General features: G+C 41.5%; 2 protein-coding genes across 4 annotated transcripts; one reads left to right on the top strand and one right to left on the bottom strand.

Moving 5' to 3' along the window:
* Window positions 1-558: 558 nt before the first annotated feature.
* Window positions 559-4857, top strand: ttc9c (tetratricopeptide repeat domain 9C). 3 transcript variants are annotated; one of them, XM_059345617.1, is made up of 4 exons: window positions 559-662; window positions 1951-2302; window positions 2591-2773; window positions 4279-4857. In XM_059345617.1, exons 2-4 carry the CDS (start codon window positions 1972-1974, stop codon window positions 4434-4436), a joined length of 672 nt encoding a protein of 223 aa, XP_059201600.1. In that variant the 5' UTR covers window positions 559-662; window positions 1951-1971; the 3' UTR covers window positions 4437-4857. The 3 variants fall into 3 exon arrangements, with proteins under 3 accessions (XP_059201600.1, XP_059201599.1, XP_059201601.1); XM_059345616.1 differs by having other exon boundaries at window positions 560-662; window positions 1970-2302; XM_059345618.1 differs by having other exon boundaries at window positions 606-624; window positions 1970-2302.
* A 1809-nt stretch (window positions 4858-6666) lies between these two features.
* On the bottom strand, window positions 6667-23670 carry si:ch211-168f7.5 (nuclear receptor coactivator 6). The gene is made up of 4 exons (XM_059345619.1): window positions 22933-23670; window positions 11809-12028; window positions 10226-10537; window positions 6667-9786 (listed from the first exon to the last, which is right to left on the bottom strand). The coding sequence occupies exons 1-4, from the start codon at window positions 23221-23223 to the stop codon at window positions 7229-7231; spliced, it is 3381 nt and encodes a 1126-aa protein (XP_059201602.1). The 5' UTR covers window positions 23224-23670; the 3' UTR covers window positions 6667-7228.
* Window positions 23671-26970: the final 3300 nt, after the last annotated feature.

Raw genomic sequence — 26970 nt, forward strand, 5'->3', positions numbered from 1 at the left:
TTCTTTTAAAGGTTAAAAAATATAAGACAGACAATACTATTTTTTGTGATTATAGAATCTTAATTAGTTTAAGCAAATGGAATATATGTAATTAAAGTAATCATAGTTTTCTACATCAATATTAACACACAAACACAATCAATGTATCAAAATCATATTACCTGATTAATATAAATGCATAGAGATAGACATTATCAAGGTTTAGTGAATTACGCATGCATAGTGACCTTGTAATGACTGTTGGGAGAAAAATGTCAAAGAGGAAAAGAGAGGAAGACAGTAACATTTCATTTTCAACAAGTATAATATTCAAATTATTCTAACACCAGGAAGAAGAAGAAAACAAGGGCGGTCTAATATTTTTTCCATGACTGTATGTCTCATTTGATGGTATGTGTATACTGTGAGTGTATACATATGGTGATGCATTTCAAAGTTCAAAGAAAGAGATAGTATCACGAATTAAATAAATGTAGCTACAATGCCTTATTACATTTATGTACTGGTAATTCCTTGTTCGGCCTTGTTGGGGCAGTAACGCTGCGTGAAGTTGAAGTTTTGACCACTTCTAAAGAAAACAAGGAAGCGCCTGTACAGCAGCAGAATGACTGTCAACTGCGAAAAGTAACTGTCCGCTAATTGTCTTCTCAGTGGGGTATAAGGTGAGCGATGTAGCCGTTACACTTCAACGTACCGAGCCGTTAAAATGTGAAGACGCCCTGAGCTGAACACAATGAGCGTTAGCGAGTGTGTGAGTCCGTGAAGTTAGCATGGTAACTCTGCTAGCTCGGTTAGCTACAAACCGCTACGGCGTTGTCAACGTTACAGAACGTTCGGGTAAAGTCAGTTGAAATCGTTCCAAATGACGTTATCTGCCTTATGACAGTTTGCTCCAGAACGCGTCTCTGCACTCAAGTTTGGCGATGGAAGCTAACTTCTCTAAGCAACGCCAGTGATGAAAATGGACCGCAGCACTTACCGTAAAGTGTTCTCAAAGTGTGTTGGAAGTGGCTGCTTCTAAACAAAACCAACATTAATATCGTCACCCCGTTATAATAATCGCCGAACTCATTTTTTCAAGTTTTGCAGGAAAGACAAAAAACTTCACCAAAAGTGTAACATATGACATTTATTGATCATTTCACTCAAAAAGGATGTAAGAAAGGATGGCTATTGGCATAGTAATAACACGGTGTGTAAATTATGTAACTTAAGAGAAATAAATGACTTAGGCATTTTTTTTAACATGCCTTTGTGACTTAAGCAAGATATGGTAACACTTTATTTTGAAGGTGTCTACATAAGAGTCACACAAACAAGCCTGTCAGAAACATGACATGACAAGTGTCATGAGCATTAATGTTACTTTAAAGTGTCATTAATGTTCATGGCATATCCCATGTCATGTTTATGACACGCTCATGTCATGTCATGACACTCTTATGTAGACACCTTCAAAATAAAGTGTTACCATATTTTGCTTAAGTCACAAAGGCATGTTCAAAAAATTGCCTAAGTCACATTTTATTTTTGATTTAGGCATAATAAATAAAAAGTAGCTGGATTCCCATGATGCAACTTGATAGGAGAGCAGGCAAATGAGATTTTTTTTCAAACTCAAAATAGTAGAAATAGTAGAAAACAAGCACTGGATACTTACACTCTAATTGATCCTTGTTGCCTGTTGAACATGCCTTTTAATCAAAATTTTGCTGACTTTCTGTGTGAATAGGTGTTGTATCTGAGTCTTATCTGCCGTTATACAAGTGATGTCTCTGGAGTGATTTTCACAGACTTGAGAAAGCCACTAAATATTTTTTACAATTGTTTTAGCATATTTTCTGTGTATAATCACATGGTATTCAGGCCTAGTTTTGTATACTCCATATTCATGCATATATAACAAGCTCAATTAAACCACTTTTTATATAAATGTATCAATCCTAACAGCTAACTTGCTCCACTGCAGAGATGGAGGCTGGAGGAGGAGATGAGAACCTGGATATGGAGGGGGCAGCGGCAGCACAACCAAGCTTTTCTGGACATCGACAGACTGCAAAGCCAGTTCAGACTGTGCTGGAGGAAGCAGCCCAAATGAAAACAGAAGGGAACGCTTTCTACAGAGAGAAGAACATTCGCTCAGCCATCGGGCGTTATCACCGAGCTCTGATGGTCCTCCGAGGCCTGGACCCTGAGGTGATGGCGTCAGTGAAAGGGTTTGGACCTGAGATACCTGCTCTCACACCCCAACAGGAGGCTTTCCTGAGAAACACACAAGTGGACTGCTACAACAACTTAGCTGGTAGATTGAACACAACACATTTGCAAAGTAGAGTGGCGAAAACAGTACTAGATTTGACTTAAACATATCTGTCAAAATCTATTCAAGCAGTGTATAAGTGAAGTAGTTTGATGTAGTCACTAGTTTAATATAGAGTCCTAATAATCATTTCAATCTTAAAATGCCCAACTCACAAATCCTTCTGCAATTCAGTGACACCAAAGAGGTTTCACTGATTGCCTTCAGAGGGAATTGGCAGCTGGGTACAGTATGTACATATATTATATATTACAAATATATGTTTTTCAGCCTGTTTGCTGCAGAGACAGAGTGTTGACTATGCCCGTGTGCGGGACTACAGCCTGCGGGCGCTGCAGTGGAGACCAGGTGATGTCAAAGCACTGTACCGGGCAGGAGTAGCCACTCTGGAGGTGGGAGATGCAGAGACTGCCAAACAGTATCTCACTCAGGCCTGCAGAGAGCAGCCTAATGGTAAGAAAAGAGGGGAAGGTCATCATGGTCATTCATAGCAGGCTTAGGCCATCATCTGTTATGGTATGTAGCATAATTTGCCAAGAAAAATTATCCCTTTGGGACAATAAATTATTTCTCGTGTTTTCACAAATATTTTCAGATTTGTAGTACTTAGTTCCTATTGGTTCTTATTTGTTAGACTTCCTTCTCTCAGGGCTGTGAATGTATACAAACTGTGAATAATTATCTTGATTCTATTTCATCTTTGACAAGCATTAAATATAGTAGAACACCCTTAGAGGGAAAGAAACTTTGTCAAGATGCTTTTGTCCCTGAAATGTTATCCAAGAACCAATGCTGCACAATATATTTATTACCTTCAAGAAATATTTTGACATAATATAACAACATCAGGGTCACAGTCATCATCAGAATGATTGACATGAATGATGTTGTGAATGTAAATGTTCACATACTTGCCTATGTACATCCCGTGTTACTAGAGGATTCCCCTCGAGGGAGCACCACATTAATCAGACGACATAAAGGCTCAAATAAAACACAGAAGTAGAGCTTCCGATTGTTAGGTGATTGATAAAATTGTTTAACCAGCTCAGGCGTTTGATGGAACCTGGTCTCACAGAAATCCGTGAAATAGCCACGGAATCGCTCAAATTTCCGTGAAACTGACACGGATTTCGCTACAATGCAAGTTAATGACAGTCATATCCCGTGGCTATTGGTTTGTTCCAAGTCACGTGACTTTCAAGGTCCCGGTGGTCAGAATAAAAAACATGGCGGACAGTTCTCTCATTTTTAGTGAAAAATCAATATTTTGACTTAGTTTCTGCATAAAAATGGATTTTGATCACATTTTTAGCGAGAAATATATGTTTTATTTTCTAAATCTTCACTCAGTGAATGTACATAATCAATTTGTATGTTGGAATAGCCACGGGATATGACTGTCATTAACTTGCATTGTAGCGAAATCCGTGTCAGTTTCACGGAAATTTGAGCGATTCCACGGATTTTGACTTAAGCAAAATCCGTGGCTATTTCACGGATTTCTGTGAGACCATGTTGGTTTGATGACTGGTGGACAGAACACGTCATCAGCACCGTCCCCACTCTACCTATCATTTTCTGCCGTGCACAGCTGTACCGGCACATACAATCCTACAATGCTCGTACTAGTCATATGCATATTACATCTCGTCATTGCGTATTGTTATCCTTTACAGAAAACTGCCTACCTGAGCTTTAAAGGTCTTTCAGATAAGATATTTGATGCTGTGCAAATTTAGAGCTTGAAAAGAGCAGATTGCAATCAGTATTTCTACTTCATGAACTGATGCATCAGTCAATTAATTCATTGATGTTTTTCAAGATTGTTGCCCCATTTCGTTTCCAAATAATTGCTGGATTTATCATATCTATGAATGTAATATATCAAGCATGACTCTGCAGATCTCTGGGATAAAGGAAAGTATGCTGGGTAAAACTAAATTTTTCTGTCTCAGATGCCAATGTGAGGAGACACCTGCAGAGGGCTGAGGAGAAACTAAATCAGGAGTTACAGAAAGAGAGGGCTATGTACCGAGGCATGTTTTCCCTCAGCCTGAAGAACCGCTCCGGAGAGGGGATTAACCGAACCAACAGAAGCGGTGAAGGAGTTTGAGCCTGCCAGCTCAAGCCGCCAAATGAATCCTTGAATTAAGAGAGAGACTCTGTTCAACTGCAGCTGATCACAAACCAATTGAAGAATGTTTGCACACCTTTGTTCATGTTACTGTGTCTCCTTCAGGTGTTATGAGGTGAGCATAGGAAAGGAAGAATTGTACAATATATAGAGTACTGGGAAGCGGTCAGGAGGGAACTAAAGATGTCGCTGCTGAAAATAGAAAGGAGAGGACGGGAAAGTTAGTTTCCTAGCAACACGGAAGCAAAGCTGTGTTATCCTTTGGATATTTCACAAATATGCCTCTGAAAACTGAAGTGAGATTCATCATGCACTACTTAAAGTTCTGATTATGCCTTCATGAATTTCTGGTCCGTGCTGTGAATGGTGATTTTTGTGAGTTTTCAATTAAAATATTTTCTTATAACATTCAAGCTGTGACGTCTCTTTGACAAACTCAATAGATTATATAACAGTACGTATTTCAGGCACACAAGTTAAGTCATAAGTTTCCTTTATTAATCGTAAGCCATGAGTAGCCACATTTTGTCTCAAATAACTCATCAACATCTTAATCATTCAATATTTATTTGAAAATCCTGAGCACAATATCAAGTTAAAGAGTATTTGCTTTAGTTTTGGTCATTATCTGGCCAATATGATTGTACTTCAGAGGCACTGTCGCCCTTAAATTAAAAGGAATATCACATTCTCACAATAGCTATAGTCACTGAACAAGTCACAGAGCAGCATGCAGAAGGGGAGTGTACACGTACACATTCATACTCATGGTTACAGGAGGATTCTGCTTATAGCCGATAGTATGAGTTCATATTCAATATCTTCAAATTGAGCTACTTTTCAGCCCAGAATAGTGTTCTGTTGAGTTGTTAAATTCAATGAAACAACATTCACACAATATGAAAAAACTCCACTGAAACCCACACTAATAAAGTTTTTAAACATTTTGTAGTTTGCAGCTCCTAAAAGGAATTATTAACCCCTAAATTAATTTGTCACCTAAAGATGGGGACATATTCAAGGAAAAACAGCCTTTACAGTCACCAGATCTAAACCCAGTTGAGTATAATAAAGGATTTTGGCTCAAATTATACTAATCTAATAAACTTTTTCCATTTTCAAATCTATTGAGTCATTTCTGCAGATGATGATTTATAAGAACTCTTGATATGTCTGACTATGTTGTACTCAAGTCTCTCTTCTAAAAGAGATCTTGACCTCAATGATACGACATGAATAAACAAAGGCTGTATGTAAAACTGAGAAAAGAATGGTGTTCATACTTTTACTAAAGTTCAGACTTGTCCAGGAGCATCGAAGCTGTTCTCCATACAAGGACACTTCGTGTTGGTTTTTCCTTTAATTTGTCACCCATCTGTATGTTTTCTTCACTGACATTTCACTGACCTCTTTTCCACCAAACTAGCTCTGTGTCTTCAACCGGTTCCGGTTGGTGCTATCTAGCTAACCAACCCACATTTCCACCAGTTGTGAGGGGAACATCATCAATGAATGGCTTTGCACAATGCACAAAGGATGGCAGAGCGCATTGATTACCGCAAGCTGTTGCTCCGTATTACAGGATGTTTAGACCAACTATGAACAATAAGAAGACGTAGAAAACTATTGCATGCAAACTCCATCGGCTCTTCACAACCTGTACAAAATGACACCCACCTTGCTTCCCATTTCAGGGTTGTATTCCAGAAAGCACGTTTAACAAACTTGGGGAAAAAAAACTCTTGAGTTTTCGCTTCAAAAACAGCTCATCAGAGTCAGTGTAGTCAACTTGGACCAGACATAAAAAGCCAACAAGGTGATAAAAGGTAAAGCCTCAATTTTAAACCACCACACTGAGATATATAGAGATATATAGATACTTAGATGCATATGTGGACTGGGCACATTTATTAAAAAACAGGTCTGAGAGTATGGAATAGTGTCAATAAGTTTTATTCAGTGTTATCCATTAATTCATCCTTTACCAGACATATTTAATTCCTTAATGGATGATGAAGTGGTGGAATCTGATGTGAAGTATATAAACCTGTAGCTTGTATATATTTGTTTAGCTTTAATATGATGCAGACAAAGGCAGAACTGACTCAGAGTTTAGCTTGCCTCTCTTTCTGGAACTGAAAACCCAGAGTTTTCCTCATCTCAGGGTTAACAAACCCAAAACCAGCTTTCTGGAATACACCCAAGGTCGATTAAAACCTACCCGAGAACCAACTTTTCAGGTCCCAATTAATTTATTTCTAGTAAAAATGCTCCGAACGGTTCACATGTTGGTGCCATATTGGTGGAAAAGGGGTACCTGTAGGCCATGCTACATCCTACAGCGAGTTTACAGTAATACATTGTCAGTGAGGAAAGACAGTAAAATCAATTGGCTGCAAAGCACTGTGATAATGCTGCAAAACCTGTTTGGAGAAATTTGTAGTTTTTTGGGGAGGCTATTAAAAGTGTCTATGTCTTTAAAAATTTACAAAAACATTACTAAGATGAATGACGTGAGCCAAGAGCAAAATTAATAGCAGTTTTTTTTACAGACTTTATGTGCCTGAGAGGAACTTCCATCATAGTGGTAGTGGATGAAAGGACTGGCGGATATCTTATGGCCAGTGTATTGTCTATTCAATCAGAAGTCTTTGAAGCTTTAACATGGTGGCACTTCCTTTAACATGAAATATAATACCAACCATCACTGGTGTTCTGAACGTCACACATGTAAGATGCATCTACTGTGATGGTTTTTTATTGTACAAGTGTCACTTCTTTGATGGCTTCCGTTTGAGACTCAGGGACCTCATGGAGCCAAACATTCTCCTCCCCAAGTCCCTCAGTGACCGAGAGCGCTGCAGGGGCATCCGCGGAGGAGGGGACGGAGAGAAGGAAGGAGAGGAGAGCGGGGAGAGGGAATGGCAGCTTCCCTCGAGGCTCTGAGAGCGAGAGAGATTAAAGAGGCTGGCAGTGGAGGACAGGCGTTTGTCTTCCTCCTTTGCTCTCAGCAGCCTGACGCCGTCGTCTCTGCTGAGGCACATGCCGCCTTGCCCCACGTCTAACGAGGAGACCCAGTGTGCCCGCTTCGTGGGCTCCTCGCCGTGGTGTCGAGACACCAGCAAGCCTTGTGACTCACTTCTGAACAAAGCCCTCCTGGAAAGCCTGAGGCTGGTGCTGCGTCTCTCGCCATCTTCCTTCCCCCTCTTCCTTGAGAAGACGGGGGAGTTATCAACTTTTGGCCTCTTTTCACTACTGCTGGAAGAACCCTTCGCTCTTCGATGCTCTCTCCTCCAGCTCCCAATGCTGTTCCTCCTCCATCCGTAGCCATACTCCGCTCTGTCCATCTCCTCTCTTTCAGTTTCAGTCTCTTTGCTCCAGAGGCGTCCTTCGAAGCCCCTCCAGAATTTGTTGGCTGTCTTTCTGGGTGTCTGGGCTCCTGATCGATCCCTCTCTTGCTCCTCAGCCCAAACGGAGCTATAGTCCTCCCTCTTGGCGTAGCTGCTCACTGTTGCTGCACGGACCAACTTGTGGGAGGCATGCTTCCCTCTATAAAGCCCATCTCCCTCTGCCCTCTTCCCCCAACCGCTACCCCCACTTCCCCCTGCACTCTGGCGAAGTGATCCACCCCTTGGTTGGATCCCGCCGTGCTCCAAAGGAGAGCTCCTCGTATTGGTGCGAGGCAGGGAGCACTGGAAGGGCGCATCCCGTCGGAAAACAGTGAGCGGGGTGGCACCGAGAGGGGACGGCTGGAGAGGCCGTGGAGGGGATCGACCCCTGGTTGGGCGGGAGGCGGGGGAGGAAGCGGTGGAGGAGGGAAGGTCGGATGGGGAAGGGATCTGCTGGTAGTGGCAGTGGGAGGAGTAGTGAGGAGAGGGGATATGGAAGGACTGATACGGGTGTATGGGGCTGCTGGAGTGTGAGAGAGGAGGGGTGAGGCTAGCCTGAGACTGTGGAGAATGGGTGACACTGAGAGACAGCTGGATTGGTCTCTGGGGATTCAGGTCGCTCAGTCTGGTATAATCATGTGACGGATCTGTCTGAGGTGTCAGGTGAGTCTTACTGTGACTCCGCACCTCGCCTGCAGAATCTGTTTGGAAGCAGTCAATGTCCAGCTCCACGCCTTGTTCCATCAGTCCAACCACAACAGACCGAGAGAGGCCGGAGAGGCGGGAGATCTCCCCCACCATGGGGGAGTCTTCGCTCAGCTTGGGACTGGAGCTGGACTCTTGGATCAAGCTGCTGCGCTGAGACCCAGGAGCCGATCCAGAATTTATACCAAACACTGGTGGTCCGGTGTCGGGTGGAGCACCACTGCTCCAGTCTAATGAGCGACAGAAGGCGGATGACCCAAAGGCAGGATTGTGTCCAGACCCTGAAGTGACCTCCAGGGAACTGCGGTGGCTCAGGCTGCTTGGACATGTTGATATGCGAGGGCGAGCCCTAACTGCTGGGGTGGGTGTAGCGGCGGAGAGTGAACCAGCAGAAGCCGTGGAGGCTGAAGCAACAACGTCGCTCCTCAAAGCTCCACAGCTGGCGTTTTTGGGATTGTCCACCTGTCCCCGGCTAGAACTCAAACCGGGAGTCAGGTTCAAGTTGAGGTTGAGATGCAGATTGATGTTCACGTCCTCTCCCGTTGCTGAAGGAAGGTTACCCAGGTTGATTGAATTCCTAGTGGCTTTTTTCCCAGTGGTGCTGAGGCTGATTCTGGCAGAGTTTCCCAGCAGGGACTTACAGGGAGTGATGCTGCCCCCTGGCAGGGTGGAGGGTGTGCTGCGGCTCTCAAAGGCAGAAAGGGACTGGGTGGAACCGTGACTTTTGCCTGGCGTACAAAGGCCTCTGTGCCTGACTTGACCGGGGGTGCCAGCTGAAGAGAGACTGAAGGTGGAGGAGGTTACCTGACTGTGGTACTGGCGAGCCAGTCGAGAGATGTACTGCTCCAGCTGGGTGAAAGAAGCGAGGGAAGGGGGCTGCTGAGGCTGCAGAGGAAGAGTTGGATCAGTATTGGACTCTTGTGATTCATCTAGTTGGGGTCCTTCAGGACTCGGAGAGGCTGATCGCTCCTGGTTCTGGGAGGTAAAGAGGGGGCTCTGGAGGGCGACCGCATGCAGCGGGCTGGGGTAGGAGTACACCTCTTTGGTCCGACGGGACACCAAATCTGTGCAGTAGCGAGGGTCCAGCGGCGGATTTGGATGGGGTGAGGGGGTGGAGGAAGAAGAGGAGGGGGCGGGGTCAAGAAGCGGCAGTAGGGAAGAAATCAGGGAGTCTCCGAGTCCGGAGCAGAGGTCAGACAGAAAGCTCAGACCGGTCGATTCAATGTCACTTTGCACTGGAAGAGATAAGAGAAGAACATCAGATAATACTTTCTTTTATAGTGGCAAGGCAACTTTATTTATATGACACATTTCATCAAGACAAGTCAAAGTGCTTTACATAAAAGTACATTTTAATACAACTTAAAACAGGCATTAAAGAGCCAAGATAACTGAAATAAGAACAAGCTAAAATGAAAATAAATAGGTATAAAAACAAGAATAACTTGAGCTGATGTTTTAAGTTTTTAGTTTTAATATGCTGTATTTATTTTATTGTCATGTGGAAGTGATGTGTTGTGATTGTGTGTACTGCATTGTTTTTAGTAGTTGCACATGTGAATTTTGTTGTACTGCTGGTATAATGACATTGACGATTCTATTCTATTCTGACTGCTCCATATGGATATTTGGATGGATTAACGTGACAGGGATCTATTGTCTGCACCAGCTCACCAAAAGCCGGCGTCCCTTCTGTTGTTTCAGCATCTTCCTGGCTGCTCTGCAGTGCAGGCGGCTGCTGCTGTTGCTGCTGCTGCTGCTGCTGCTGCTGCTGTTGCTGCTGCTGTTGCTGCTGCTGCTGCTGCTGTTGCTGCTGCTGCTGCACTGCACCTTCTGACCACAGGATGTCAGTGTTGTCAGAGGACAGAGGAAGCTGCTCCCACAGCTTCAGGGGTCTAGCTGGTGGTGCCGATCCTCCCTGAGCGGCGTCACTGGACACAGAGTAGCAGGAGTCTGACAGAGAGCTCCCGCTCACTGAGTAGAAACCTTGAGAGGAGGAAGAGAGGAGAATCAATTCAGTATCTAGGTTTTCAGTATGTATGCAAAGATTCATCGATTAGTTGTCAACTACAGAAAATAAATAGGCAGATAAAGCGATGTGGGTAACTTTTAAAGAGAAATAGGCAAAATTCTCTGAGCCAGCTTCTTAAATGTGAATGTTTTCTGGTTTCTTTAAACTGAATATCTTTGAGAATAAAAAATAATAATTGGCATTCCTATATGTATGCATTTGCTAACCTCTTTGTGACAATTTCCAACATTTTTTCTATAATACACATAAAGATTTTGGCCAGGAAACAGGTGCAGGGAACCCATTATTTCATTTCTATGAGTATTAATTCTTTAAATCAGGGATTTTACTTATTCTTTATTCCATATTATGTGTTGTTACTGACTTGATGTTTTTTTAAATTCATTATGAATTCACTACTCATAACATTTAATTTGAAAATGGTGACAATTTAATACACGTTTCTTGCTTTGTCTGGTAGGTATTTCCTGAGGAAGCAAAGAATCAAATTATGTTTTCTGTTAGTGTTTATATATATATATATATATATATAAAAAAGAAAAATAGGTTGTTACTGAGGTTAGTAAAAGCTGGCTGAAGCAAGATATCACCTACAGAAACTAAAACTTCAGTAAAATAAATTCCAAAAGAAAGACGTCATTTTACTGGATGTACTGTCTGTCTAACAAATAACGAATGAATGAAGTTACAGCACTGCAAATCAACTTTTGTTTTCATTCCCTGTTTTGTCTTGTCTAAACTATTGTACAGTGTCTTTGATTGTTAGAAAGGTTCTTATAAATCCAATGTATTATTATTAACTGTGAATGAGATTAAAAGGTTTATAATGCTTTTCAGATTTTTAGGTTTCAGCTGAAATACTAATTTTCCGGCTAAACTCTACAAGAAGTTACAGAATAATAGAAAAGAAGGCGTGCGTGAGTGCATAGCAGGGAGAGGAATGTCAGCACTGGGTGTAGAAACACAGTTACAATGAGACTGGATAAGAGTTTGGCTGAAAAGTTGACAGTGAGGGAGAAACGAGTGAGTCAGTGCCCAGTCCCAGGCTGCAAGTAAACAAAAGTAAAAAAGAGTACGGTTAATGTTTAATGGCACTTCTCTTACACAAGGTGAGCTGTCCTGATATCAGGAGGTGACAAACGGTTTTGGTCACTGTTCAGGTCAGCGCTGTGGACCACACACCACTGAACACAAGGTGTGTGTGCATGTGTGTGTGTGTGCTTACCTGAACTAGGTCTGGAGTCACTGTCCAGATGGACGGCACCACAGGGGTCTGGTGTTGGGGGAGAAAGCAGGTCAGAGGGGGCGTCCCAGGACAGAGTAGACCAGCGTGAGTTGCCCCCCCTGCCAGATGAGGAGTGGACCGGTCCATCTCCTGAATTACTGCCACAGTCCTCCGGGCTGCTCTGACAGGGTAATACCACTATATCTGAGGGAGACGGAGCCTGAGGAAAACAAGACATGAGACAGGTTATGTCTGAGAAGTATTGACAAAATCAAATCTCCCAAATACCTTTGATCACAATATGTAAATAGTCGCTATGATTAGGGATCCACCATTGGCAGTGGCTGTCGTTGGTTGTTTTGTTTTTTTGTGTCCTTTAAACCATTCATTTTTGTTTCATAATGCAGATTTCTTTGTTTCCCTGGCACATGATGGGTAATATATAACAACACGTACAGCATATTTATCTGGGGGAAAAGATCACTGAAACTGGCAAGTAAGGTAACATTTATAGTTGATTTTACCCAATTAAGTCTAGAAAAACAATTAAGTCTAGAAAAACAAGACTACAGTCTTGCAGAGAAATGACAGCATTAAAAGGAATTTCATGAAAATCTAATTTAGTTCAGTGCTCGTACACATACATGTTGGTATCTGGAGAACCAACCAACCCAAAGAATCAGAAATAAGACCACCCAGTCAGTTTTTTTGTGAACTGCCTAAATAAGAAAAAACGTGATTCAACAAGACATTTAGATTTCTCCACCTGCGGCTTGAGAACTAGCTTTGCAAAAGTGTGTCACAAATGTTTTTCACAAGCCAATCAGCGCTTTTCTGGGCGAGGGCCTTAAAGAGACAGATGCTAAAACAGAGCATTTAAGACAAGCGGTAAATACAAGTATATTCAGTCAGTTTAGAAAAATGATGTAAAATTACATTATTACAGTGGCCAAATTACAAATATGATATTTGGTCTAATTTAACATGATCCCCCAGTGGCTGTTATAAGAAGAATTCATTACTATGATACACAGTGCAGGGTTTCTTGGCTTAAGTAGAACTTAATCCCCTCATATACTGCCATCGCTGGACTCTTATTAAATCTTAAATTAAAAATAAAGACAGCTTTGTGGTTTCCAGCATCAACCACAAGCTGCTGCAACAATCACTATTTCACCAACTCAGCCTCAACACCCATTCTGAAAGCAAGAAGAGTTGCTGAAAAGTGTGAAAATGCTACAAACAAGTTCTCATCTAGTTTACACAACCCATGCAGAATACTTTATATGGAAATCAAAGCTGGCTCCATTTATAAAAATAGATTGCATTCCCCAAAACTGAATTATTTATGATATTGAAACATATTTATGCAAATTAAATGTGTTTTCTTTCCACAAACAATATTGAAAAAGCCTTGTTTTTTAATGTACTAGTACTTCTCACCTCTTGGGCAAAAAAAGGCACAAAACATAATCTGACGTAAACGATTTATTATATTTTATAAATGTATCAAATTGTGTTATGTAACATCTTTATCTGAAACACAGCTGATAACTGTAGTTGTCAGATTAAAGTAGTGAAGTGAAAAAGTGTAGTATTTCCACCGAAATGTAGCCGAGTATAGCTAGTCTCTGTCTTTTAGAAACTTGGGATTTGTTTAATGTTCATTGTTGAGGAGGTAGAGTAAAATGCTATAACAACTGAATTAAGCAGTTTCACACTAAAAATCTGTTTTTCTTTAACGCCGTATGGTGGACAAAGGTCGTCCCGTAGGGGCTGCGAACCGAGCTCCACCTAGCAATTCTTCAGCTTGTTTCTCTGATAATTTAAGAACCAGTTCAGGAGGTTTACCGTGAGTCCAATTATCCACAGATAAAAAGTGAATATATGACAGCTTCTTGCAGTCAAACACACTGATGGATGTGCAAAGTGGATATGACATCACTAGCCGTGTTATCATGAAAGTCTGAGTGAATTCTGAAGCAAAATTTTGAAGTGTTGCATTAACGAAAATGCAAATTAGGGATTTTTCCATCAAATGGATTTCAGCAAATAAACCAAACTGTAATTTGGTCAGAGGATGGCAGTGTAATGTATTGCTGTAGATTAATCTGTCAGTAAACAGTAGAAGAAGAAGAGATAAAACAACAACAAAAAAGAGGTTGCTAATTGGACAACTTTGGCCACCAACGAGAGAAAGTCTTTGGGAATTTATTCAATTGGGCGACTTATAATTGGTCTTTCATGTGAGCTCGTCTTGACTGCCAGAGCAAAAAAACTGCTTTATTTGGAAAAAACGTTTCCATCTCTTTCTTAGTGCATTAAATATATATAAAAAACGACCTAAAGTAAGTGTTAACACGTTTATGCATTTTTTTGAAAGTTTTATTGAAATCTGGTGTTTCCATCAAGCTTTTCTCAAAATAAGAATAGAAATTAGTTGACGGACACACGACTGCTGACAGGCGACTGAATGAAATCGGATTATCCTCTTTTAAAATTTGTGTTACTTGGCACCACTGGCAATAAGACGACTGCTTTAAAAACACAATGGAATGCCTTTGTGAGAGAAGAGACACAGTTAGACCCGTGTGAAGAGCCATGTAGGGATGTACATCCATAATATCATTTACCAGACATGCTCCGGTGACGTCCACCGCTTACCGGAACAGCCAACAATGAGGCCCCACACACACACACACACACACAACAGCAAGAACAACAATCACCGCCTTCAAGTAAAGCAAAGTGCCTCCATTTCCTAGATTAGTAAGCGCTTGGTGGAGTAACACCCCCCCTCCTCCAATTATCCTCTAAATCCCCTACCCCTGCAGGACAGCAGCCAAGAGGAGCCCCTGCATAAGACTGATCGAGCCCACACAACAGAAACACTGTGAGTGGCACTGATCAATCCTCTTGTTACGGAGGAAACAATACAGGTAGTGACTCACTGCTGGGGGGATTCAGAAGATAATGGGAGAAGACAGATGACGTAACAAAGAGCAGCCAGAGCGGCAGAAGGGAAGGGGGGGATGGAGTGAGGAGAAGGGAGGGAAGTGAGGGAAAGAAGTGGAGTTATACAGACTTTGACCTGTCTTAAGCTTATCTCCCCTCTTCCTGTGTGAGATTAGCAGCTTCGACTCACTCCTGTCCCCTGCCTTTTTTTCCTTTTTTTCCCAGTGAATCTAAAGTGAGTCGAGGCTGAGTGGGTGACCAAATGAAAAAAAAAAAAAGAAGAGGGACCAAAAAAAGAGAAATAAGAGTGAGTCACTGGCGGTGATGGAGGGAGGGTGAGGTGGGGAGGGGGTGAGCGGTTGCCGGGTGAGAGAGAAGGGCATCTTGAAGGACCCCCCCCCCTCCCCTTGACAAATAATCCCCCCCACCCCCCACCGCCGCCCCCTCCCACTTCTGTAATATCCTTCGAGCCAGCCGCCCCGTGCTCACCATAGCTACAGCTGCTCGCTCTCTAACTCTCGCTCGCTTCTCCTCCCACACAGAACCACAACAGCACAACAGGCCCCGCGAAATATTTAACTCATCCTCAGCCTGAACACACACAATCCAGCCTTGTTGTGACTCTCGCTCGCATGTATGAACTTTTGTCTGTTCTGCCGCAAAATCCCACTCAATGCAAATTCTTCGTACTGCCAGAAAAAGAACTCGTGTTCTGCACTCGTAAGGGCGTCAGCTTGTCTATTAAAACACATGCAGTGGAAAAGTCCCCTGAATTTGTATTTATATATATGCAAAAAAGGTCCATGTCCTCTTGACACCAGTGCATGATCAAACCATATGAACCTGGCAGAAATATTCCACTCTTACTCAGCCTGAACACACGACCCAGTCTTGTTGTGGCTCTCACTCACATGTATGAACTATTTTTAGCCTTTGATCATATCCACAGAGAAAAATCACTATGGATGCTGATTCAATTGTTGTTCTCATACTTTCTTTTATACTTTTTATATGCATGCATGTCTAATAGCTGCGGAAGATGAATCTATTTTATCAATCAATTTAAATGTATGGTTCAGGATGATTTAAAAAAATCTGCATCTGATATAATACATGGTTATTTACCATGAAAAAACATACTGTATTTAAGATTTTGTTTACAAGTATTTTATCTCCAGGGCTACAACACTTTTTTTAAGTGAATTTTGGAAAAAGGTTTGCACTTTATCAATCCCAATAAGGAAATCAATCTTTTTTTTAACTTTTGTTAAAAAAAAAAGCTGCATAATTCCGGTCTTTGAAAAAAAAAAAAAAAGATTAAAACCATGAATCAGGTATTTTATTGTCATACTGCCCAGCCCTATTGCTGGATATTAATAAGTATTTTTACTTTTGGTTTAGTATTAATGCACAGGTCAGGGTGTTTTAATATGCACCTACCTGAACCCTTACGAAAGCCAGTCCCCAAAATGATGTGTTAATTAACCACCACACCCATACTACAAGTTGCCAAGTTTATGCATTATAGAAGCACAGGTCATGATGGCAGGCTGAGTGGTCTGACTTCATCGGCCCACCCTAAACTATTGTCTGTTCTGCTGCAAAATCCCACTCATTGCAAATTCTTCTTACTGCCATAAAAAATAGCTTTATCATTCTGAGACTTGTAAGGGCCTCAACCTTTTAAACATATGAATGTACCCTTTAAAAAGTCCCTTGAATGTGTGTATATATATATATATGCAGAAATGTCCTTCAGCTCCTCCATATTATCCCCCAATAGTATAATGCATTGCACATTACGGGATATAATGTTACACAGAGACCGAGCAGTGCATGATCAAATCATAGGAGGCTGACAGACAAGTGGGTGGGGGTCTGCCCAGAGCTGTAACATGATATTCCTTCATGTGAGGGAGCAGCACAGCCCCTCTGGAACAATATGGAGGCAATGTATGGGTCGATCGGACAATAATGCTACAGTGATCGCAGCTGCACACACACAACCAACACACCTCCTCTTAGTGAATTATGTCATTACAGCGAGACAAATGGCAGCGGTTGCCATGCTGAGGCAGAATAATTTGGTCAAACAGGAGCGAGTGTGTGGTGAGAAGTACCTGCTTGTTCTACACGACGCACTGTTTATTGTTTCATGCATTATTAATGTGCTATTGAAATTTAAAAGACAGCCCACGCTGTGCATCTTCACCAGCCGAGTGGAGTGATATCCGGCTCCGGCTTCTCTGAAACATTCAGGTAAATCTTTCATTGAATATAAAAAGTATCAGCATAACAGAGTTCTTTTTTTCCTTTTTTTTTTGGTGAGCTCAGAAGGATCCTGAGGCAAAAACCAAGAGACAAAAGCTGTCTCACTCCACAGGTCAGAGTAATGGCTCTCCATGTAAGATGATGCTTTCCAATACTAAACCTAATTTCAAGACAGGCTGTTCTCAGTAAGAGTGCACACAGCTCTGCAGCTGGTGTAGAGACACAGAGTGCTATGGCTGCAACCAACAATTATCTGTATAATCAGTTCAAGGTCTGGGCTATTTGGATAAAATCAAGTACATCCGAATACCTCAAAATCAATATTGCAGCTAAGAATGCCACAAGAATTGATACTTAGGTACCATTCAATGAATTCTAAAATCCTTATGGTATTTGTTATCCTACAGTAGGTACCAAAGGGAACCACAGAGGCCCACCGCCTCTCTTGTGCACTTGGAAGATTTGAGGTCTGTGCACTGCAGGATGTAGGGAGACCGAGATAAGTTTATTTTTTATCCTGACAGAACATCAATTTCAGCCTAAATGCCCCTTTTCTTTGGCCTAACATTGTTGAAACAGCTCAGTTAATATTGGTAGCGAGAGCAACAAGTTAGCGGACCATCAGTCGTCACTGTACTTTACTCTCTGCTCAGCACCAGGAGATAATAAAGGAGCGTAACTGACAGCAAAATGAGAGTCAAGAACGTAACGAAAGTTCTATGAATTCTGCCAGAGACGATATAAGGAACCTCAATGACAATAAACTCTGGCGGTCTGGAAGAATTAAACAGGACGAGAGTTACAGATGCAACTACGGTTCTAAAGGTTAGTGTCCTGCAGGTATTTCAGGTATTTCATCTCCAGTCAGGAAGAATGGCATGAGATTCATTGTTTTGTTGTATTATGACAGATTGGGGATTCAAGAATCGTGGAATTTCACTGGTATCTGTAATGATGATTACATTTCTGGTATTGTGATTCCTAAGTGCTACAGTATTGGGTGCGCTGGTAAATAGGAGCGCTGTTGGAAAGTACCATGTGGTTGTTCAAAGTAGAGCGTCAATCGAATTCAATGTTTGAACTTCATCATTTGTTGATTCATATAGAAATAGAACGCTCCATTTCTCCGAACAACAGCGCTCTCAATTTAATGTTGAGCTTCAGATTAGACTTACGAACAAACCCATTATAGGGTTCTCCGTTGGTGCATTCACAAAATACTTACACAGTTCACACATTAAACAGTGGTCAGGTGCCTTACAGAAACGGTCTGGTAAGTTATTCTGTTATATTCTGCGAGACAGACTGACAAACTGAATCGTGGAGTATCGATTACTGACAGTTTGGCGAGCTGACTCTGGTCGTGCGGTAATGATAGCTTGGGAAAGTTTGAAGCCTGACTGTAGAGAAAACTGATCTGAGACCTGCCGTGTCCTAGGGCTGGGCGATACTGACCAAAAGTCCTATCCTGATATATTTAGGCTGAATATCGATATACAACATATATCCCGATATTTTTATCGCAAAGTGAGAGCAAATGTTCAGTCAGAGTCAAAGATGACATGTCACAAGTAGTTTTATTGAAACCCTTTGCTTAAGTGAACATAAATACTGTATTTCCAAAGCTCAAAGCTCCATAAAGTGCACATTTAAATAAAAAAAATATCTGAAATAAAAATAGCCTAGAAAATAAAATAGGCCAATCTTTTTCTGAACTAAATATATTTATATCAGAAAAGAATGACGAACATTACAAAATAACTAAATATGACAAACCCTAGTAAGGGCAGCATTTAAATATAAAGCAGCTTGCCTGGAGCAAGGATCACAGCGCAAATTTGAACTATATCGATATATGCGATATGGTCTAATTCCATATCGCATTTTAAAAATATATTGATATATTTTTTATATCGATATATTGCCCAGGCCTACCGTTTCCTACAGTATAGTGTGTTTGCATTTTAACCAACAGATTCTACTGGTGATCCTTCTTACCATTATAGCTGTTTCCAACCAAGTCGCCCCACTGTAACTGTAGTTTATAAAACATCTTAATAATACATTCAAAAAACAACCTCAGGCTGAGATGATAGGGAAGAGGATTTTGGCCATAACGTCCAGCCTGACTGTGAAGATACAGAAGCTCTACAGCGTAATCCCTACGTCTCTTCCACTTCTGTCCTCTGTGTGCCTTCGAGCAGAATTTTAATATTTGAACATTGAACAGCAACAATCAGTGCTTCAACAACTCGGCCTCGACACCCCGTCTGATGGCAAGAAGAGCTGCTAGAGAAAAAAGTGTAACAGGACTCAAATGTTACAAACAAGTTATCTTGTAGTTTCTACAACACATGCAGAAAACTTCACTTTGACGTCAAAGCTGCTTGGGTCTATTTATCAAAAAAGATTGCATCCCACAGAAACTGATTTATATCATATTCATGCAAATTAAACATTGTTAAATGTTTTCTTCTTTAACTATATTAAAGAAGCATCATTTTTGAGTTACTACTTTTTTTTTTTTTTTTTAAACTTGCCTGCGTCACACATCATCTGGCTGAAAAGATGTCACTTTAAATTGTATTTTTCCATCACAGATGACAAACCGACATAATCCCAACCTGTCAAATATGGATTTGCACAGCGATAACTCCTACTCTCTCTCTACAGTATTAGAGAGAAAAGGTGAATCACATTTCAAGAGTTTAATTCCAAAATGAAAAAAAAAAACTGGTGTTAAAGTAGGGCACATTATGCTGTGAGTCATCTAATCCTCAGCTTACAAATAAATATTTCTAAAAGCAGAACAACCTGTGTTTGTCAAGGCAATAAGTAATGAATTTCAGGAGTAATGAAAATATTTGGGTATGAAACATTCACAGTAAGGATCCACCTTTATGGAAGAAAATAATTAAACTCTTCTGTGTCCTCTCTCCAGCTGCTGCTGTTTAAATGGGATGAGGTCCCTTTTTGCAACGACAAGAACAACTATTTGTCTCTATTTATGCAAATGTTGTGTGTAAGTTTGTGTTGGCGGAGGTCGGCCTGGGCAGAGGGCAGACAGCCAGCCTGCTCTGCTACACTGGCAGCTCCCTTCAGAGGTGAGAATGAGCAATGCTGCTCGGCCTCTCTGCAGGATCTCTCAGCTCAACGGGGGAAACTACAGAGGAGATGTTGGAAGGTGGGCGGCGAGGAAGGCGGCACATTATGAGTCGCACTTCCATGCAGATGCCCTCAGATGGGACCGCCATTTGTGTCCCTGCTCTGATAAAAACAGATTTTTATTCTCATCTCCCCTTCAGCTCAGCCTGTGTGGGATATGATTTCATTTTATTTTTGTTGAATAAAACCACTGTTTTGCAATAGGTGACCTCAGCTGTGGCCTGATTTATACAGAACATGTTTCAATGCGCTGCAGGCTGTTGACTAATGCGGCTCATTAGTATCAAGCACACATATTCACAGTGTAACAACTCTGTGCGCAAAGAGAGCAGGACGGAGTGTCTGTTACTTTCTCAGCATAACAATAAAATGTTATTAATGCAGCTCAGGATTTAATAGCCGGGGTGAAAAACTCTCCGGACACAGCACAGCACAGGTCATGTCTCTGATTTGTCAAATTTGGAAATGATCTCGAGACAATCCATGACTAACACGCACATCACTGCACGCTCTATTCTATGCAGTGAATTAGGGCCGTAGAAAAAAAGTCAATCAATTATTTTTTTGCTGCAACCAGCAGCTCTATAGGTCGCAGTCGGCCTGCTGGTTCCCTCACCCTCTAGCAGCTGCAGTTTTCACCCGAGGAGGCTGAAATTTGGAACGCCTGTCAAATATGTTTGCGAGAAGGTGTGTGTTTGTTTTCATGTCAATTGGATAACAGAGGGTGTGGCAGTGGGAGTGGCCTATCACAAAAAGGTGCAGAAGTTTTAAACAAGTCTCGGAAAAACCCTGATTCCAAAAAAGTTAGGGTGTTAACGAATAACGAAAAATAAAACAGCATGCGAGTGTTTAATAATCCTTTTTAACATAATTCAATTGCAAACAGCACAACCAAAAACATCTTAGGTTGAAACTGAACTAAACTTTTGTTCATTGTAAATATACACTCTGCATTATGATTTTTCTACATTACTTTTTTATTCGTTTTCTTTTGAATTGGGGATGTTGTAGCGTGACCAAACTCATTACCAGTTTGTTGTAGACTCTCTAGAGGAATTACAAGTCTCAGCAGCTTAAACGGATGAGTAAGCTCTGCCTCCCACACTTTAGCCACACCCTTTTCATAACTCATGAAATGTTCGTCACACAGCCTTGAAGAAGGCATCATTGGACCCAGAAAAGATTTAGCTTAAACAAGAAGCTCATTGTTTGGCTCTGTCTATCAGACAAACAATAAACATTTCCTCAGCCTGTGGTGACCAATGTTTTTGTCCAAGGATGCTGATATTTGACATGCAGGTCAAGTGTTTGTGAGGATGTATGTGTGGATGCATGAACATGCACTTATTTGATGATGTTTTGGTCTTGAAGAGAAATTTCACTCCTTTAAAGATAATTATTAATTTGAAAAGCCTGTTGATGTGGTAAAAAGCTGCAGTAATTGTTAAACTTGATGCACTTTGTTTAAATACATAGCACAGGAAAAGCTGTGGTATTTCCTGAAGTATTGTTTTCTTGAGTTTGTCCAATAAAATGTCAGAAAATAGAGAAGATGTCAATCACAGTTTCCCAGTGCCCAAGGTGACAGCTGAGGATTGCTTTCACATCCAACCTACACTCCAAAACCAAAATATACTCTTACTTTCACCAAAGACAAAGAAAAGCAGCAGATTTAGGTTATAACTGGGGGAAGTCTGTCTATTTGCATGAAAAATGACTTGAGCGATTAATTCCTTCTCTAAACAGTTGCTGTCAGTCCTCTAGTTGAGTCATTTTTCAGCTCTTGGTTCAGTATTTTCTTGCCAATGCTCCTTTTAGATAATTTATTACGTCTCCCATTTCTAACCAGAGCGTCCTGCTGGGTGCACTCACAGTCATCGTTATCTTCCCGTTTCCAACAGATTTTACATCCTGATGACTTCACAGGTTCAAATATAGTTCATGTTCACAAATAAGCGATCAGGCCACCTACAGTATCCCGGCCTCCAGATTGGGACCCGTTCACATCCTGTCCTCCTGTATCACATGTCAGCCCACATTCCTCTCATTCTCTACACAAAAAGACCTGCGTATGCTTTTCAGGACCAGGATGGGAAATTGGTTACTCTATATGTGGGTGTGTTTGAGGATCACACATCCTAACCTTTCCGTCTCACTCCACATCCACAAATATAGATGAAACAAACTGCACTTTTAGCTCAGGGCTGGAGGACAGGCAGTGATGGAGTCTACCTTCATATTGTGATCACAGTGATTTGAATGCAAACTGGGTGCCAAAGTGACCTTTACAGCTGATGAGCTTACCAGCCAGAGCCAAGAACTGCAGCAGTGTCTAGTTGCCTGCGTGTGTGTTAATATGTGCACCTGATTTTAGCGCCTGTATCCCACCACAGCCTCCTTCCTAACCTTGAGGCAGGGCACAGAGCCAGCCAGACAGGAGCTGGTCCTGGTACCCTGACCTCATTGACATTTTGCCCCCCCTCCCCCTGGTGACGGTCACACACTGCTGCTGTGGAAAATGATCGGGCTGCATGCATGGATGGTCTCTAGCTGGCACAATCTCAACCAGTTGGGTGTTGAGCCCCTCGGCAGAGCCATGCGCCGCCAGGCAGCGATAAAATCTGTCTACTGAGCCGCAGAGGGACCGGCTTGTTGGCAGATCACCATCATCCCCGCATCCATATTTAATAATCTCGTCATGTATGGAGCTCCGTGACAGACGCACTGACTGACCTGTTGCCTGCGGGATGTCGCAGAGCCATGCTCGGCTTCCGAGGCTGCAGCGCTCTCCATGGCTCCGCTCCCCTCCACCTCCTCCTCCTCCTCCTCCTCCGCCCGCTGCTCTCCAGCGTTGGCGGCAGCTCCAGCTCGGTCCTCCAGAGCGGTGTCCACCATCTCCAGGTGTTTGCACCTGAGCAGCTCCAGCTCCAGCACCCCGGCCAGCGTCGCTTTGAGGCGCTCTCCGATGCGGACGCGCTCGGTTCCCGACCAGAGCGAGTTCACGCAGCCGCGGCGGCCGGCCATCCTCGTCGGGGTGCCGGGGGGGTGAGCACGGCTGACCACCGCTCAGTGTCCGTGCAATGGGTGAGAGGAACGCGGGGCTATGGTGCAGCTGCAGGTGGAGCAACACGGGTCCGGACGAGCGAGTGCAACATAGTAGCCGCTTGAATAAAACGGGGAAATATAATGACCATGTCTAACGTGGCATGCTGCCTCCAGCCCTGCTGACTGGCACAAGACTAGAATTAATGAATCCACCGGAGCACCGAGGGGACATCAGCCAGCCATGTCTTCATTTCCTGTTGACACGATCCCTTTTTCTAAATGTCACTTATCAGCTTCCCGGTCCGCTGGAGTCACCATGGTGCTGCGCTCCTGTACACTGCGTCCCCAATGAGACAATGCAACAGACAGACAGAGGGTGATTGCGTTACATGTGGGAGCAGGCAGCGGGGAGGAGGAGCCGCTGCACCAGAGCTGCTCTCTGATTGGACCGGGAAGTTTTTCGAATGGACGCACGGGGAAAAAAATCCCCTCAGACATGTCCAACTCACTGGACAGACTGTCAGAGGACAAACACTCACATTCCTGCAGTGTTTCCCAGGCAGGGAGAGAGGTTACACAGTGCTCTGTAGGGCAGGACACACTTGTTACTGTCATTTGAATCTCTAAAAAACTTTGAAAATAAATAAATAATAATAATAAAAAATATATATATTTCAGTGTGTAATGGAAGCCTGAATTGTCTGAAAAGAATGAAGTCACTTTATCTTCTTAAGGTTATTCTGCTAAAATATCTTGTTCTCCCCATGGTGAGGTTGCTTTAAAAATAAAAATAAAAGGGCAAAAAAATAAAATTATGTAAAATAATAATTTTAATTTATTTAATTAAAATTCAATAACATAACACATCTTTAGTTGTTAGTATTATTAAATTATTTATTTCTAAGATTAGATACATTTATTTTCTGGATTTTCACACAAAGGTTGACCAGACAAAATCAAACGTACGATTTTGACAAAAAACAAAGGGCATGTAGGCTGAAGCCTGAGTGTATTGTGTTTACCCTTAATACTTAACAAAGGATCACCTTTACCTTACCCAAAATAGCATCAAATGATCATAAACAGGACAAATCATATCTATAAGTGCAGGTTTTTTATCTTCATCTAGAAACAATGTCAACCATTATCTGATACATTTATATTTATACATGCTATTCCAACTGTTTATTAGGTAAGTTAGCTGTTTTCAACATTTATCCATTCATTTTAGACAATTTTTACTGCTTATCCATTACTTTTAGCTCTTGTTAATTATTTCCTTTAGCAGTAGAGAGACCAACATAAAGGCAGTGGTGATTGTGGTGGCTGATGTTCCTACTCTTCACTGAAAACTATTTCGGATAAACCCTAAGCTAACAACCACATGTTGAAGCCTATAGCTCAAGAAAAAACAGCTTAACTGCAGCCCTAACATCACACTTTGCAATGGCAATACGTGAAAACCCACTGTGAAAAAAAGCCTTGAAGAAAAACACAGAAGAGCTGGATATTTGCATTTTGACAAGAAAAACTGTTGAAATGACCTCTGACCCCATTTCTGAAAATGTGAGTAACATAAGTTTTTAATAGCGCCCCCTATAGCAGGGAGCAAGATCTAATTAATGTGACAACTAACTCTGTTCTCCTCTATACTATCATTAAACTGCGGTTTTGATGAGAAAATGCAAGATAAAATATCCCAGGGGACCTTAAACTGGTTTGAGGATAAACCTTAATTAAGACATTTTGTCACAGTGGGATAGACGCAAGTGTAAATAATAGAACTGAGCAAAGACACCAGAGGTGTAAAGAGTTTGTCTGTCGTTTCTCACCCTAACGTACTGTGCATGCTGCCTCACTGGGACAACAGAGCCATTATTGGTTGTAGCAACATCTGTGCGTTTCCCACTATAACGAGTCAAAATGTTTGCTGTGAAAAAGGTTTGCAGTACAATTAGAATATAATTATTTCCCTAATCACGGGGATAGTGACAACATTTAGTTTTAGACATTTATTATTTTAGTTTATATTGTGTTGAAATGGTGCATAATCATAAATAAAGTTGTGTTCAACCAAATAACCTCAACGAAATTGACACAAACAGTAAGACAGGGTCAAACTGATTTTTTTTTTGCCTGATTCTGTTGTTTACTCGTTACTTTACCAGAACTTTCTGATAGTTTGCTGGATACAAACTGAATAGCATATAGTCTTTTAGGATTGTGGGGTCCCGCAAGGGAGCTGTCTGGGACCACTCTTATATGGTATCTTCACAAATGATTTACCATCAGTTTTGTGTAAAGCGACTGTACAAATGTATGCTGATGATTCCACACTGTATTATGCTGCAAAAACTGTCAGTGAACTGGACAATGTTTTGTCAGCTGAGTTAAATATGGTTTTTGATTGGATAAAACGAAATAAGATGGTAATGAATATCTCTAAGACCAAATCAATTATCTTGGGATCAAGTCATAAACTGTCATCTACACCAAAGATGAGTTTAACTTGTCTGGGGAACCTATAGAACAGGTAGATAAAGTAAAAATATTGGGCATAATAATTGATAATCAGTTGTCATGGGCAGAACACATTGATACCATAGTGAGGAAGATGGGTTGTGGTATCTCAATGGTGAGGAAATGTCTTTCTTATGTCCCTACAAATATTGTGGGACAGGTGGCTAAATCGTTAATTTTATGTCACCTGGATTATTGTGCACCTGTATGGTCCTCCGCATCTAAAGGTCAACTAAGGAAATTACAAACTGCCCAGAACAGAGCTGCCAGGTTGGTTTTACATTGTTCCATAAGAACAAACACTATCAGTATGCACCGTCAACTTTCCTGGTTAATGGTAGAGTACAGGTTGGCGTGCAATACAACAACATTTTTTAGAAACACTGTCTATTCTTTTCAAACTGTTTTCTTATATAACCAAATTGTCAGATGTGATCAGGTTCATTCTTATGTGACAAGGTCAGCTAATGGTGGTCAGATGATGTTACCATGTCCAAAATCAAATGCCTTAAAGAGAACAGTTATTTATCGTGCTATCAGTTATTGGAATAATTGCCCACTGAATATACGTGAACTGAATAGTAAAGTATCTTTTAATTATTACTTGAGAATGCACTATTTAAATTTGTGAGTAGTGAATTAACATATTTACTGTATGAAAGTGAGAATTTATGTAATAGATATGAATGTAATAACTTTCGGAATGATTTCTGATGACGTATATAATAATGTCTACAATGTTTAATTGTTAAGTGATTTTTGTTTTGTCTTGTGGACCCCAGGAAGACTAGCTAGTCCCACTTTTGGTGACAGCTAATGGGGATCTTTTTAACAATAAACAATAAACAATAGTCTTAACAGTTATTAATATCAAAATATCCACATCAACAAATATTTTTAAAAAAGCATACAGTCTATAAATTGGAAAAATAAAAAATAATAATTAGCAGTCCTGTTTCTGTATTCTGCATGTTTGACAAGTGCACTTTGCTCTAGTGCCGCCTTTCAACCAGCAGAGGGCCATCTTCACCCACAGCAGTGTCCTCCTCTGTCTCTGCAGCCTGCTTCCTCAGGATGTTTTACTTATCTTATCTCAGCTATGTCAAGGATAATGTACAGCGAGCAGCTCATTAATGTGAGAAGAACCCTGACAGGGTGAAGCAGTCTTTTCATTATAAAACACATGTACAAGAAACCTTTTGTTCA

This window comes from Centropristis striata, chromosome 12 (genome assembly GCF_030273125.1).
Source record: "Centropristis striata isolate RG_2023a ecotype Rhode Island chromosome 12, C.striata_1.0, whole genome shotgun sequence".
In the NCBI taxonomy this organism is placed as follows: Eukaryota; Metazoa; Chordata; class Actinopteri; order Perciformes; family Serranidae; genus Centropristis; species Centropristis striata.